At 35.1% G+C, this 15,979-nt stretch overlaps 1 protein-coding gene across 2 annotated transcripts; it reads left to right on the top strand.

Annotated features, from left to right (window-relative positions):
• The first annotated feature begins 2,283 nt into the window (after nt 1–2,283).
• On the top strand, nt 2,284–5,181 carry LOC114370195 (WAT1-related protein At5g07050-like). 2 transcript variants are annotated; one of them, XM_028327482.1, is made up of 7 exons: nt 2,284–2,463; nt 3,047–3,109; nt 3,255–3,371; nt 3,479–3,713; nt 3,923–4,081; nt 4,191–4,342; nt 4,820–5,181. In XM_028327482.1, exons 1-7 carry the CDS (start codon nt 2,459–2,461, stop codon nt 4,950–4,952), a joined length of 864 nt encoding a protein of 287 aa, XP_028183283.1. In that variant the 5' UTR covers nt 2,284–2,458; the 3' UTR covers nt 4,953–5,181. The 2 variants fall into 2 exon arrangements, with proteins under 2 accessions (XP_028183283.1, XP_028183282.1); XM_028327481.1 differs by having other exon boundaries at nt 2,284–2,775.
• Nucleotides 5,182–15,979: the final 10,798 nt, after the last annotated feature.

The raw sequence follows: 15,979 nt of genomic DNA, 5'->3' as shown, positions 1-15,979 counted from the left end.
AGTACAATGATTGAAGTGAAAAAAAGATATTAAGTTTGAATCTTCCTACTAACATAACATATTAATTACTAATATTGTCGATAAAAAATGACTAATCACGATTTTCTTTATCTACATGAGTTTTCCTTGGAGAAATAGAGGAAACATATATTACATGTGTAAAATTAGAAAAAATATTATATGAATATTCTACCATAATAGGTATGAAAAAATCACTACAATGAATTTGAAAGTAATTATATTGAGACGTAATTTGTATGAAACTTGGTATACATCTATTTTTTTCAAAGGGGTCCTAAATATATAACCACTCAAGACATCATTTTACCATCCTCTATGGAAATCATTGATAATACACAACATATAACCAACCTAACAAAATCCATTAATTTGTGTATTGAATTAAAAATTGAGAGGAATTGTGAGTATCGTATAAAAACACTAAACATAATAGGAAGGATGAAATACAGCAATGTAACTCCTATTTGGAATCAATCTTTGTTCCAAGTGAGAAGAAAAATGATATGAAAGTATAATATCAAAATTATAAAGAAATAATTTCTGATAATTTTAAAATACAAATTAATAGAGAAGATGTTTTAAATTTAAGAAAATTAACTATTCAATTTTAACTATGTCCAAGTGATAGTTAACCAGTAACTAGTGTCATATGAGTTTGTGGTTGATTGTATAAAAAGCTATTTTTGTGATATAACTATTAAACTCTTATATTATTTTTTAACTAATAAATGATTGTATTATTATATATAATATATGCATTATATCTAAAGCTGGTGGTTCTATTAGATTTAGTGGTCTGTTTTTTTTAAACCCTAAGGCCTTATATTTTTTTAGATATAACTTTTTTAATAAATGAGTCAGGTGAAACCAAGGTTAGGCTTTTTTTAGAGGCCATGCATGTGCAAGTTCCTTATAGGTTGTGCGGCTTATTTTCAGCGTTGCATATATATTATCATAAACTAAAAATATAATTATCTTTTTTTTTTTACAGTAGAAAAAATATTATTATCTTGAATTAATTTCAATGTTTCTATACTTTTTTATTTAATGCTGCACAAAGTACTTGGAGAATGAAATTAAAATTCGAAGTTAAACCCTTTCATCTTCATTCTTCGTATTTTTCAATTTTCTCACTGAACATTAAGGTGAGAACATGAACTAGGTAAGTAGTAGGTCAAGATGTATGGAAGCTTTATCCTTCGTACTTTTTTTATTTTCCCACTGAACATTAATTAAGGTGAGAACATGAACTAGGTAGGTAGTTGGCCAAAATATATTGAAGCCTCATTTTCTACCCCTTTCTTATAACTTATTACAAAGTTTCAATTGCCACTAACGCATTATAATTAAAATTAATCGGCTAACTGCATAACTGACAACAAATATGACTTCATAGTAAAAATAAATTTAACACAGAATGCAGTCAATCAAGAAAATAAGAAGTATACAAATCATTGAATAACAATTAGTCTTGTGTTTTTATATGATAATACAGTCCACAGCATAAGTATTTCCAATTAAACAATTCAGGAGAATGCCCCCATTAAAAAAATGAAAGGATTAATACTGCTTTTTTTTATTTTCACATTCGAAAACCGTGACCGTGAGACTAATCCTTAAAAAAAATAGAGTATCAGTTAAGAGACAATCCCTCTCCACACATGTATTGCTCTATTTATACATCTGAAGATCAAACAACTGTACCTCATACACTTAAGGGTCAAGTTACTAGCTACTTGTGTCCATTCTTGTAGGTAGAAATACTGAATTTTGGATAATATAAATTGGTTATTATAAATAAATTATTATATGATATAATATCCGTTGATGCTGTGAGCTATTATTGCTCTTAAGTGCTTTTGCACTGGTCATTCAATAAAAGTTAACTGTTTTGGATGAATTAGTTTTAGGAACAAGAAAACTAATAGTAGTGCTATATTTCCTTACAAATAATGAAATGCAAGACTGTGGGAATTGAAGTGCTTGAATAAATTTAATAAAACATCTCAACAGCTGTGGATCATTTTGGCAATGCACTGATGTTTTTTCCCCTTATTCAAATTAGATCCAGTAAAATAATCAATGGGACAACATAAGTGGGAGACAAGATTTTACTCGGGTCAGCTATAGTTTTCAGCCATCTATATTCACACTAAAGAGAAGTGTGAAAAAGGTGATCAAATTCAACTATTACATTTAGCTTCACGTATGATGTCACTTTATAAATTCAGGGCACACAACAAATAAATTAGTTAAGAAAAATAGTCAGCTACTTTTGGTTATGTAATCTTCAACCAGCATATTTTTTAAAATGATAATATATACTTTTTTTGTGTCCTCCAATATCCAGATGCCCATATTGAGGCCATAGTCTAGTCAGGAATTTGAGTACATTTTGAGGGAATTTAATAAAGAACATGATACCATATCGTTATCAATGCAGTAAGAATCACATTCAACTAGCACATCAACTATATTTTTTATGTGTTGAGCTTCTTGAGAGCTTGTGAATCACATGAACTAGACTATCACTAAACTTACACGAGTTATGGCACAGAAAAAAGCTTCTCATGTGCTTGTATGCAAAGAGTTAAAGCCACACCTGCTAATGGTCTTAGTCCAGGTGGGCTATACCTTTTTGTATTTCATCACTGAAGCCTCCTTCAATCATGGTATGAGCCCTTATGTGTATGTAACCTATCGCCATATTGTGGCTGCGGTTGTGATGTTCCCTTTTGCATACTTTTTGGAGAGGTACACATGCATTAATTTCTCTTCAAGAGTTGGTATTCCTTTGCATGACTCTCTTTTTTGTGCCATGCATCAGCTTGATTTAATTTGATTCATGGATTCTTAAAAGTGTGCATTATCAATGCTTGATTTATCCATCTCTGGTTGCATTTTAATATCAAATTTAGCATTTGCACTCTTGATAAATTTATTTTATCTTAACAATTATTGAATTTGGCATGATCATATAATTTTTTATCATGTATTTGACAAGAAACTTTATGTTTTCTTGCAGAAATGCAAGACCGAAGCTGACATTTGCTCTTTTCATGGAAATTTTTGTGCTTTCTCTGTTAGGGTAAGGACAATGCATGCTTAATTCTACAACTCTACACCATAGGGAAGTAAGGAAACTTGATTTGTTTAAAACTTCGTACCCCATTGTCCAGAGGCTCTTCACTATGCGAAGGAAACTTGATTTGTCTAACTTAAAAAAATTTCAGGGTTAGTGTGACTCTTAATATGTACTTTGCAAGCCTAAAATACACAAATCCGACCTTTGTTGCTTCCATGATCAACACCATAGCTTCCCTTACCTTCATCATTGCAGTGGCACTCAGGTTTACTTAATTCTTTATCGACATGAATTTCGTCTTTTCAAACACAAGTCATTATAATATATTTACATTTTTTTATCTTATTCTTAAAAGAGTTGAGTTAAATGTAGGTTTGAGGTTCTTGATCTTCGAAATCCTCGGGGTATAGCAAAAGTTATTGGGACCATTATCTCCTTAGCTGGTGTTTTGATCATGACACTGTACAAAGGACCCGTTATGAGAAATTTATGGCATCCACTAATCCATATTCCAGGGAAAAGTGCTGCTATAAATGAAGACTGGTTAAAGGGTTCAATTCTTACAGTTTCAAGTTGTGTTACATGGTCTTTATGGTACATTATGCAGGTTTTCACCTTAACTCAGTCATAACTATCAGAAGTTTCATGTGTATATTTTTTATGCCATGCATAAAGAAAGAGCTGGCTTCATTATAAAAATACATATATAGTTTACGTAGTGGTTTGGTACTTTAGTTTTTATTCTTATTTCAGCTCTTGCTTCTGTAACTTGAAATAATTACAAAATTCGTATAACATTTGATTGTGGAAATTCAGGCATCCACTTTGAAAAGATACCCTGCCCAACTCTCACTCACCACGTGGATGAGCTTTGTTGGAGCAGCACAATCTGCTGCTTTCACAGTTATAGTAGAACACAACTCTTCAGCATGGACTATAGGGCTAAACGTTGACTTGTGGTCCACAATATATGGTGTTAGTATAATATAATTAATAAGCTGCTAAAGTGTATAAAATCTTTGTTCAAAAAGAAAAAAAGAGGTACAAAATCCAGAGTTCTAACGATATCAATAATTAATGGCAGGGAGTTGTTGTTGCTGGTTTGATAATCTACATTCAACTATGGTGCACTGAGAAAAAAGGGCCAGTTTTTGTCACAGTGTTTAATCCTCTTTCTACGATATTAGTGGCAATTCTAGCCTACTTTGTCTTTGGAGAGAAACTTTATTTGGGCAGGTAATAATCGATGCCTCATAATTTTGAAATTTGTTTACATGAACAATTTCTTTAAATCTATTAAGATTGCCCTATACTCATGATATAAGTATTTACGTCTCCAAAATAAAACATTATCCTAACAACTAAGAATGCTTAGCTAATTGGCCATTTTTTTTTCTCTTACCAATATCATTTTTTTAATTGAAAAAGAGAATGTGTAGAATCTAGAATGTGTGTTTGATAATAATTAATTAGTGTGCCATGGTGGTAGCACAGCTTTTAAATGAGATAATATCTTTTTTAATATTACCGGCATAAAATAGTGAGTAGTGACTAATGAGTAATAATAAGTATGTACAAGTTATTAGTATTCAAGGATCTTATATGATGTAGCTTTATCCATGAATGAAAGCATGTGACAGTGACACTTATCTAGCATTCCTGGAATGAGAAATTAATATAATTCTGAAATTTTTGCTTCTCATGAATCTTCAGCATCATAGGTGCAATAATTGTCATAATTGGTCTGTACTTTCTGTTGTGGGGCAAAGAAGGTGACCAAGAGGTTTATATGAAGACCAAAGATAAATCCCAGTGCAGTACTGTAGACCCAGAATGCAGAATATAGAAGAAGTGTGTCCAGTGTTCTCTTATCAAGGTGGGAAGAGAACAGAACGTTTAAGTCATGAAGCTTTCTATTCTAGTCATACGTTTTGGCCAAACATTTTCGTGTGAAAGCCATAACGGTTTGTTGCTTTCCAATGCTCTGAAATCAGACATTTTAGTTAACTAATTGGGTGTTCGGATCTACGTGACATTCCTTTTAAAATCACGTTGTGTTTGTGTTTGACGTGAGAGCTTGTAGTATTAGCTTCAGTTTTTCTCATTTCTTACGCATATTTATGGCCTAGCAATGCATAATCATATACGCTATAAGTAGAATATTTTCGTAATCCATGTTTTAAACAATGGTTTATTATCCAACTTGTTATTGATTTGAGTAAAATTGAACTCAGATCTCTTGATTAAGGTCTCATTTGGATTTTGTTGATAAAAATGAGTAGATCTCATTGAAAGTGACAAACCAAGTAGAAGGAATTAAAAAAAATACTCCAAATGGGATTACAAAAGAGTAGATTGCACAAATAAAATAGTGAAAAAAAACCTAATGATATACATACTGTTACAAGTAATCACAAATACCCGAGTATCTGACCGAAAAATGATTAAAAAAAAAACCAGTATAACCTTCTAAAACTTTGAAAATTAATAGGAATCACCACAATAAATTGAAATTGGTAAAGTGAAGCAATGTTTTGAAATCTGGATTCTGGAATGATGGACAATAAGTTAATAATATTTTCATAATATAATGAAATATATTAAGTAATATTAAAATAGCATAATTTCAAAACATAATATTATGTTTATATTTTTAAGTTGAAGTAATATTTTAGAATTAAAGAAAAAAACATAATAGTTTATTAAGACTAATTATAAAATACTATATTATTTTACTAAGACATAACAATTAAGATGAAATAATATTATATATAATAAAATATATTATATTTTAGAATTTTTTATTAAGACTAATTATTACATTGTTTTCGTTTTTATTTTTATATTTTTTTATTTCTTTAGGGTACAAAAAGTTTTTATAATTGGTTACTGTTTTTAGTTATATAACTTATTATTATGTAGTAGTTTTTTTATTTTTTATTATTGTGTGATTTTGTATCTCTATATTTAAAACATAATAAATTCTTAATTTCTCCCCGAACTTGAGATAATTGGCATGAAACATTTTTTTATTTTTAAAATAAAATTAAATAAGTAAAAGGTAAGTAACAAATGTTAATAAAAGAAGTAACAAACAGAACACATTGGTAGAGAAAGGATGGCCGAGTCCCACATCGAACAGTGCGAATAATGTAAGTGTTTATTGGGATATGCTAGGTGCACCCAGCAATATTGTTGGTGCACCCAGTAATTCAATGAAAGGTCAATTTTGCCCTTCATTTAAAAAAATAAAAAGCATTTTTTTTCCTCTTTCGGAAGCATTCTCTCTTTTTCACTGTGTCTCTTCCGCAAAAGCTTCTTCTCTTCTCTCTTCCCCGACAAGCTTCTTCTCCGCGAGCTTCTCCGACAGCCCTTGGACCCATTTGCTTTCGAGGTAGGTGGCCTTCTTCTTAGCTTTGGTTTTGTTATGCACTACATTAGGGTAGGTTAGTGTAACGTTAGGTTAGTGGAACCTTAGGGTAGAAGACGGAACCTTAGGGTAGAAGACGAAACCTAGGGTAGAAGACGAGAGGGGAGAAGACGAGAGGATGCCGGAAAAAATGGCGCAAAAGGCTGACGACGGCGTCTTCCGGAAGACCCGTTAGGGGTTCTTCCAGAAGTTCCGGAAGAACCTTTTCCGGAAAGTTTCCGGAAGAAGTGTTCTTCCGGAAGTAACCAAACGTCTTCCGGAAGAACACTTCTTCCGGAAGACTTCCGGAAAACCTCTTCCGGGAACTTTCCGGAAGAAGTGGTTCATCCGGAAGAATTCCGGAAGACGCGCACTTCCGGAAGAACTTTCAAAGTTCCGGAAGACCTTTCCGGAAGAACCCCTTCTTCCGGAATGTTTCCGGAAGAAACACTTCTTCCGGAAGTGGTTTTTTTGTTTTTTTTTTGTGTTTTTTTTTAAAATTTTTTTTAAACAGAAATTGTTTTGTTTTTTTTTAAATGAATTATTTTATTTATTTTGGTTATTTTGTTTTTAAGATTTTATGAAAAATGAAGTTTGGGTTTTTGATGTCATATTTTTTTTATAATTTAAATTGTGTATTTTTACTAAATATTAATTTGTAAATTAATTTTTTTTATAAAAGTAGTTGTGTTTGTTTTTGTTTATTGTTTTTTTTTAAATTAGTGTTTTTTCTTTAAAAATGAAGTTGTCTATTTTTATAATTAAAGTTGTGTGTTTTGGAAGTTTTATAAAAATACTAATTTTTTATAATTAATTAGTTTATTTTATTATAAATGAAGTATTTTATTTACTAAAAAAATTGTGGATGTTTACTAAATAATTTTTTTTTTACATTAGTTGTTTAATTTTTTTAAAAAAATTAAGTTGTGGATGTTTAGTAATGAATTATTTTTATATTAGTTGTGTTTTGTTTTTATAAATGAAGTTGTTTATTTTTTTTTTAAAAAAATTAACTTGTTGATGTTTACTAAGTAATTTAGTTGTGTTTTTTTTTAGAAATGAAGTTTCTTATTTTTTTTTTAAATTAAGAGTTGGATGTTTACTAATTAATTTTTTTTACATTAGTTGTGTTTTTTTTTATAAATGAAGTTGTTTAATTTTTTTTAAAAATTAAGTTGTGGATGTTTAGTAATGAATTATTTTTATATTAGTTGTGTTTTTTTTTTTATAAATGAAATTGTTTAATTTTTTTTAAAAAAATTAAGTTGTGCATGTTTATTAATAATTTTATTTTACATTAGTTGTTTTTTTTTATATAAATGAAGTTGTTTAATTTTTTTTTTAAAATTAGGTCGTGTATGTGTGAAAATAATTTGATTTAAGTTAGTCTTATTTGTTTATAAATAAAGTTGATTTTTTATAAAGAAAATTGTGTATATTTTGACCGAAAAAAATACGTGTTCGACATGATTTACAGATCATGGCCAGAACACGAGGTTTAGGTCGTGCCATAGGTAGAGTTGTAGGCAGAGATAGAGCTGCTGACGAGGATGCTGGCGATGTTCCCGAGAGGCGTAGGCCTACTGCCTTAGCCCGTAGGCCTACTGCCTCAGCCCGTAGGCTACGCGTTCATCAGATGACTATGGAGGGACGTGATATGGCTGAGGACGTCGCTGACATGACTGATGATGTCCCTGAGCAGCCTACGGAGGCACCTCAGATGCGTGCGGACGCACAGGGTGCTGATAGTGGTGAGGGGTCAGATGGTGATGATGCTGCAGAGGGATTCCCTGGTGGTCCACGTGACCCGTCAGTGCTTACATCATTTGCCGAGCATGTTGCACATGCCGTGTGGAGTGGACAAGTATTTTAATTTGTTAATTATTTGTCATTGTTTATTTATTTGTTTATGATTAATTTTTTTTAATAATTGTATAATTTGTACTTCAAATCAGGAACGTCCTGATTTGAAGTTAGTGTCACATGGGAGGAAGCTGACACTGATTGGGAGGCCAGTGCCTGAGATTGAAGGCCTGGTGGCTGCCACAGGATTAAGTCCACTGATAGATTGTTCAGTTATTACTGGCGATCCTGGACTTATATCCGCATTTGTGGAGAGGTGGCACAGTGAGACTAGCACCTTCCACCTTCCAGTAGGAGAGCTGACGATCACATTGGATGATGTGTCGTCCATTCTACATTTGCCCATCACTGGCGCCTTGCACAGTTTCCACGCTCTTTCTACGGAGGAGGCCAGATTCTTGCTCACGGAGTTGCTGGAAGTGTCTGCGGAGGAGGCCAGAGCCGAGACAGCACTCACACGTGGAGCATATGTACGATTAGGATGGGTTCGTGACATTTATGAGACCAGATGTCAGGCCCGGCGGTGGATTGTCGCAGCTCGCGCTTATTTGCTGCACCTTGTCGGTTGCACTCTTTTTGCTAATAAGAGTGCAACATACGTGCATGTGGTCCACCTTGACGCTTTCCGGGACCTCGCTCATAGTGGTGGTTACGCTTGGGGGGTTGCCGCGCTGGTTCATATGTACGACCAGTTAGATGAGGCTTGTAGGACCACCACCCGACAGCTTGCGGGGTACTTGACGCTATTTCAGGTAAATTTTGTGTTTATTAATATGTTAGGTTCGATTATGATTTAAACATGTTTTTATGTTATGTTAACCTCAATTATTGTGTAGTGCTGGATCTATGAGCACTTCCCTAGTGTGCATCAGTGCGTGACTGACGATACATACCAGGAGACGTCCCCACGTGCTTCCCGGTGGTTGACGTCGAAGGCGCACATGAAGGGCATCACAGGAGCACCCTACAGGGCACGTTGTGATGGTTTGACCGTCACAGATGTGTCCTGGTTGCCGTACACGGAGCATCGGGGTGTTAGGGCGTTTCAGGAGATTTCATCGTTCCAGGGTCAGCTCAGATGGAGTCCTATGATCGTCGCAGTTCGACCGGAGAGGGTGGTACGCCAGTTCGGTTACATCCAGAGCATCCCTCCACCGCCTGTTAGTGCACGATTGTCACAGGATCAGATAGATGACAGGTGGATGGAGTTTGCGGATCACTTACTACCTGCGGGTCAGCCTTGTTTAGTGCCTGGGCAGGTATCTGCGGATTACATTGAGTGGTTTTTCCGCATATCTCACCCTTTCATGACACCGACCCAGGCAGCTGACCAGCAGAGGGATGCACCAGCTGCAGACCCTGAGGACTACATACAGCCGCCCAGCCCCCAGGTTCCAGTGGCATTTGACCCCCCTCCATATGTGGTAAGATTATTTGCGTGTTTAATGTTTTATGAGTTGTTGTTTATTTTGAATTTCATAATAAATGTTTTTACTGACTTTGACAGGATGATTATGAGGGATATGAGGCGATTGCACAGAGGTTGGAGCGTGTGCTCAACCTTAGGATAGTCACTGCAGGCACAAAGTTATATGACATTATGCAGGACTGCCTGACGATTGCGAGAGGGGGACCCAGTGCTGATGGGACGGTCAGGGCTCGTCAGAGACGCCGCACGGACCATTGATCATTGTATTTATTTTGTTGTGTTGTAGTTGACATGAATATTTGTAATTATTACAATTTTTGTTTAATATAGTTGACGTGTTTTGCACAGTTTATTATTTTATAATATAGTTTGTTATTCCGATTGTTTGTGGTCCTTAAGCGAAGTTTACGGTTGTTTTAAATTTATTTTTAAAAAAAAGGAACCTAGAATCATGAGTTTTGTTTGTCAGAATTACATAAAAAATAAAAGTTTTTAAAATGATTAATAATTCATAAGTGAACCTTTTTTCCATGTTCAAGTACCCATGTTTGTAAGAATTACATAAATGAACCCTTTTTCCATGTTTGTAAGAATTACATAAAAAACAGAAGTTTTTAGAATCATGAGTTTTGTTTGTAAGAATTACATAAATGAATATTTTTTCCATGTTCAAGTACCCATGTTTGGGATTTTTTTGCGTGAGTGTGGCAGTGCCCTGAGACAACGGAGGACGGCCATTTCTCATGTTTGGACGTCAATGAATCCAAAAAAAATAGTCCCGTTCCATGGTTCCGTCAACTAACACGTCAAAACAAAGCCTCAAGATCCAAAAAAATACAAAATGAATATTTTTTCCATGTTCAAGTACCCATGTTTGGGATTTTTTTGCGTGGGTGTGGCAGTGCCCTGAGACAACGGAGGACGGCCATTTCTCATGTTTGGACGTCAAAGAATCCAAAAAAAATAGTCCCGTTCCATGGTTCCGTCAACTAACACGTCAAAACAAAGCCTCAAGATCCAAAAAAATACATAATGAACCCTTTTTCCATGTTCAAGTACCCATGTTTGGGATTTTTTTGCGTGGGTGTGCCAGTGCCCTGAGACAACGGAGGGCAGCCATTTCTCATGTTTGGACGTCAAAGAATCCAAAAAAAATAGTCCCGTTCCATGGTTCCGTCAACTAACACGTCAAAACAAAGCCTCAAGATCCAAAAAAATACAAAATGAACCCTTTTAACAATTAATTTTTTGGACCACTGAAACAACGCATTCAACTTTATTATGGGAATTAAACACGCCGTAAACATATAAAGGTTACATCAACGAAAAAACAAAAAATTAAACATGACATTCAGTTCTTTAGCGACGTCCCACTGACCTCGTCTTCAACATATTTAGTAAAGACAACTAAAATTTCTATTGGTCCATATTTTTTCCAGTAGTTAGATTGTACTAACACCTTCAGCAGTTCTTCGTTGGTGATCAGCTCATTTATTTCATATTTTATAACCGTATCTGAATACTCAAACCGAGCTGGTTGGCGGAAAAACAATCGTCTTACCGTTTGTGATTCGTGAATTCCAAGAGGGGGAATCCCTTTAGGTGCAACTTGCTTGATTAAATTCTTCAGTTCATCGATGGTACATGTTGAAGGAATTTGAAATTTCTTAGGATTTTTTCCTGTGAACGCGCAACCAACAAATTTGTTCTGCGGTGGCATGTTCCATTTGCCGTTGTAATACAGGATCGCGTCATGAATACGAGGCATAGTGCGTTCAAGTAAGTTTATTATTTCATCTGGTGTTCTTCCAACGGTGCATAATAACTCAATCGGACCAACACAAGAAAATTGATCATTACACATTAACATTGTGTTGACATCGTCATCATTTATCAATTTGATACACTCAAAGCGAATTTGGTTACCTGTATCGGTGAATGGCTTCCGGTAGTGAATTTCATCCAAAAATTGTTTGTCGGATAGCTGAAGGGTATTGTGTATTCTGGTTTTTAGGCTTGCAAAATCACACCTATTTGGTACTCGAATGGGCACCGGAGTTGAAGTTTGGAAGTAAACCCCAGTATCATTGTGAATAATCGATCCATTTGGATAAATGAAAGCCAACCTTGAGTTGACAATCGTCTGACTGCTAGTTTCTCCTAGAAATGCCATAGTTTGTGTATCAGTTGGGAGATTATTTGAAAGCAAGATAATGTGTGATTTAGTAGCCTAGTCTGCCATATATATAGATGGTTGTGACCGAGCCTTTGTTTAACTTTGTTTACAAAAAAATAGACACGCGTAAATGTGTAGTCAAGTCAGCCAATGTGTTGTCGCTAATGTGTAGTCAAGTCAACCAATGTGTTGTCGAGCGACTGCTAGTTTCAAAATGTGTACTGAAGTCAACCAATGTGTTGTCACACTCAAACTGTAATACGCATGCATGTCATTATGTGTTGTCAATTATGACAATGATGTATGCTGCACGCGTAAATGATTTTTGTTGGACCAATAATTTCCTTGCTTAACCAAACGAGTAGTTGATAATATTAATTGGTTAGTGACGGGTTACAACGAATTATATCGCATAATGAATACAAATAAATAAACAATGAATGTTTAGTCTTCATTTAGGTCTACATAGTGTGTTTTGAATGACATCAAGCTTGTGTATTCCTGCATTCTACTAATATATGGAATTGCCCATTGCTTTGCCTGAGAATAACAATTGGTTGACCACAACAGCGCTGGGGGCGGCAACGGACAATGGTCTTTCAAATAAACCTGTTGTACATGAACAAACATTATATCATGCGCTGACCGTGCCAAACGAACCAGCGAAGTCATTGCATAATTGTTACACTAACTATGTTCAATGTACCTGAACAAAATGATTTCCAAATACGTGACCGACACATATGATGCGGTGGCCAGAAGAGTCAGGTGGTGGTTGACTTCTAAGAGGGAAAAATGTCATGCTTTGTTGTTGGGACAACGATACAAGGATTACGTTATACCGTGAAGCAATCACATATCCCATGTCTGTTATATCCATCCACTTGTCCACACTAACCTGAATGAACCAAACATACACATGTAAGTAATTTAAACATTGTTATTAAAAAAAATTAACCTAAAAACATACCTTTGAAAATCCATCAACAAGTAGGGACAACTTTAATTGTTCAAATCTCTCTGTGCCACCGAAGAGGTTCATGTACTCATGCGACCACCTGCCAAGTTCTTTAAGCAATTCATTACGCACTAACGGCCACAAATCTTCCCCCATACCTAATAAAGCGCCAATGGACCGATATCCACAGTTACCGTCCGCTTTCACATCCACAACGTCACGAATGAAACCTTGAAAGAATGACGCAAATTGATCCAACATCGGGATGATCCTTGTTGGCTGACGCGGTTGAGAACATGATGCACTTCGTTTCACTGGAGAGTTGCTGCTTTGAACAGAATGAAAAGCATCAACATACTCCCAGTAAGACGGATCACGCTTTGTGGATGTTTGACTTCTTTTCATCGGTTTCTTCGGTGCACCTTTAGTGTTCACCTTTGATGGAGGAGGGCACATAGAGTTATGATCAGGGTATGCGATTTCTCGAAGTTTACTCTTCAGATTTACTTTGCCAGCCACATCAAGTTCATCAAACCTTTTAGATATGACCTCTATTTCTTCCTTGATGGTGACTTCCGTCTCACATAACCCTTGGTCTGAAAAGCAAAGTCTCCTCCAAAAAAGATGGACTGACTCCAATGGGATGCTGGTAGCAGTATACCTAGAAAGCTCACATGCACAAGGAAGCCCGTGCGTGCTTCTCATCACACAACCACAAGAAGAGAGATTGTTGCCGAGATAACGTAGACGGTCAATCTCAGAAGCAATCTGATTTAAAGCATCCCTCGAAACCATCCCAAGAAGCCTCTTGTATAAGGTTTTTTTATATACATGGCCAACCACATGCGTACTGGTTTCAAAGGATGCTTTAATTTCGACGTGTTGCAGCGTGATCATGTTGTTCATGGCATCCCAAACACTACATAGGTCTCCAACGCTATTTTGTAGTACTCTTTTGAGAGCCCAATGAGCAGATTCAACCCTACATTTAAAATACACAACAAACATGAAAATATACAACAATTAAATACCATTTAATATTAATCGTTACTAACAAATAAAATCAGTTGTTAATACCTGTTTGTTGTTGTGTTGCCTAGGTGCATGACCTTATTCGTCCATGCTGTAATAAATTTTTCCTTGTGGGGGATAATCCATGTGTCGTTAACATAGTCAACGAACATCGGCCAAGGCGAACAAGCAACTTGAAACTTCTGATATGACTCATGGAACTCGTATTCGGACGGACAATCAACCAAAGTACCCCAGTTATCCATTACATAGTCCCACGCATTTTTTTCCCCGATTAAAGATTTGCACTTCGCCTTCACATTCTTATCGATATGAAACCTGCACAACAAATTAGTAGACTCGGGAAACACAGTTTTCACTGCATTCATCAGTGCTAGGTCTCTGTCAGTGACAATAACAAGAGGGAGGCGATCGTGTCTTAAAAATAGGCCTCGAAATCGTTCCAAAGCCCATATAATATTATTAACACGCTCAGCCTCCAGATATGCAAACCCAGCAGAGAATGTCATCGCCGTTGGTGTCACTCCAACAAAGTCAAGTAGTGGGAGTCTGTACCTGTTTGTTTTGTAGGTACTGTCTATAAAAAATACCAGATGACATGCATTGCATAACTTTACTGCATCTGGGTGACACCAAAACAGATCACGCACCACAACTTCATCCTTCAATCTATGCCAATGAATGTATTGATCACGTTCGAGAAGCTTCATCAGATGCTGCATTTCGGTATCAGCTCCTCTTATTGAAGAACGATATGCACTTCTTGCATTGTAAATTTGCTTTATCGTGGTGTAACTGTCGGCATTGTGTTCCTTCAACGTTAGCAAGATATTTTTCGGTTTCACCATCGACTTTGTCATATCAGCAATAATTTTCTTTTCTTCCTTAGTCAATCGCCCGGTGTATGGATGTCCAACTAAGGACTTCGCCAATTCATGATTATGAATCCCACAGATCAACTTCACCATCCAACCTTCCCCTCCACGCACTGGTTTCCCACGAAGCCTGAAGGGACAACCACATTTCCTACTCCCGGTGTCTTTTCTAACGAATTCTTTATTTCTACACTTGTACGTACCACTCCTTTCACACCCAATTAACACAAATGAACTTCTTCCTCTGCTACCGGTCTCTGTGTCAGATCTCATAATCACTGCAACAAATCCATTTTCATGGGCAACTGTTCGAGCCCATTGCAAAACATCATCTCGAGTAGCGAATACCTACAACGCAACCCTAACACATTAATTTTCATACAAACCATCAATTCAACCAATGACTCAAATTATCTATGATTACCTGAGATGTATTAAAAGCATTTGAACAATCGACATGTGGTTCATTCACTCCACATTCTTCTTGATTATCATAATCATAATCCATATGAACTTCTTGTGACATCGCAAAGTCATACCTCCATTGATCTTCGTCCATCTTAAGGACATATGCATCATACACAAGTACATTCAAATTATCATATAACCACATCCAAAAATTTACTACACCTTAAATAACAAACATATTAATAGGACATATGCATCATACACGACTATATTAAAATTATCACTATATTCTAAATTTATAACTACATTATTTACTTAAACTAAACTTATCACTATAATAAACAACTAATAAAACATTTTTGTACCATTATACATTTAAGTTACCTAAATCATTTAATATTATACCATTATACCTAATTAAATCAATAATCCACAACATATATAAAACAGAAATAAAAAAAAATTATAAAACAGAAATATATATATATATATATACCATTATAAAACAAAAAAATTATAATCCACAATATATATCATTATACCTAATTAAACCAATAATTCATTATTAACTAACAGAAATATATATATATATATATATATATATATATAAATTATAAAACAGAAATTAAAAAAAATTACTAATAATTTAACATTTCGGAAGAAGGTCTTCCGGAAGTTACGAATGCAAATTCCGGAAGAAGGTCTTCCGGAAGTAGTTTCCGG

The sequence above is a fragment of the Glycine soja genome, chromosome 10, assembly GCF_004193775.1.
Source record: "Glycine soja cultivar W05 chromosome 10, ASM419377v2, whole genome shotgun sequence".
Lineage (NCBI taxonomy): Eukaryota > Viridiplantae > Streptophyta > Magnoliopsida > Fabales > Fabaceae > Glycine > Glycine soja.
Note: the sequence above shows the minus strand (reverse complement) of the source record. Positions and strands in the feature narration are given on the sequence as shown.

Bases quoted from the DNA above. Each gene is read 5' to 3' on its own strand.
- LOC114370195 (XM_028327481.1), top strand. From the start codon at position 2,570: ATGGCACAGAAAAAAGCTTCTCATGTGCTTGTATGCAAAGAGTTAAAG. The intron at 2,776-3,046 runs GTACACATGCAT...GTTTTCTTGCAG, and splicing joins TTTGCATACTTTTTGGAGAG to AAATGCAAGACCGAAGCTGA. The intron at 4,343-4,819 runs GTAATAATCGAT...ATGAATCTTCAG, and splicing joins GAGAAACTTTATTTGGGCAG to CATCATAGGTGCAATAATTG.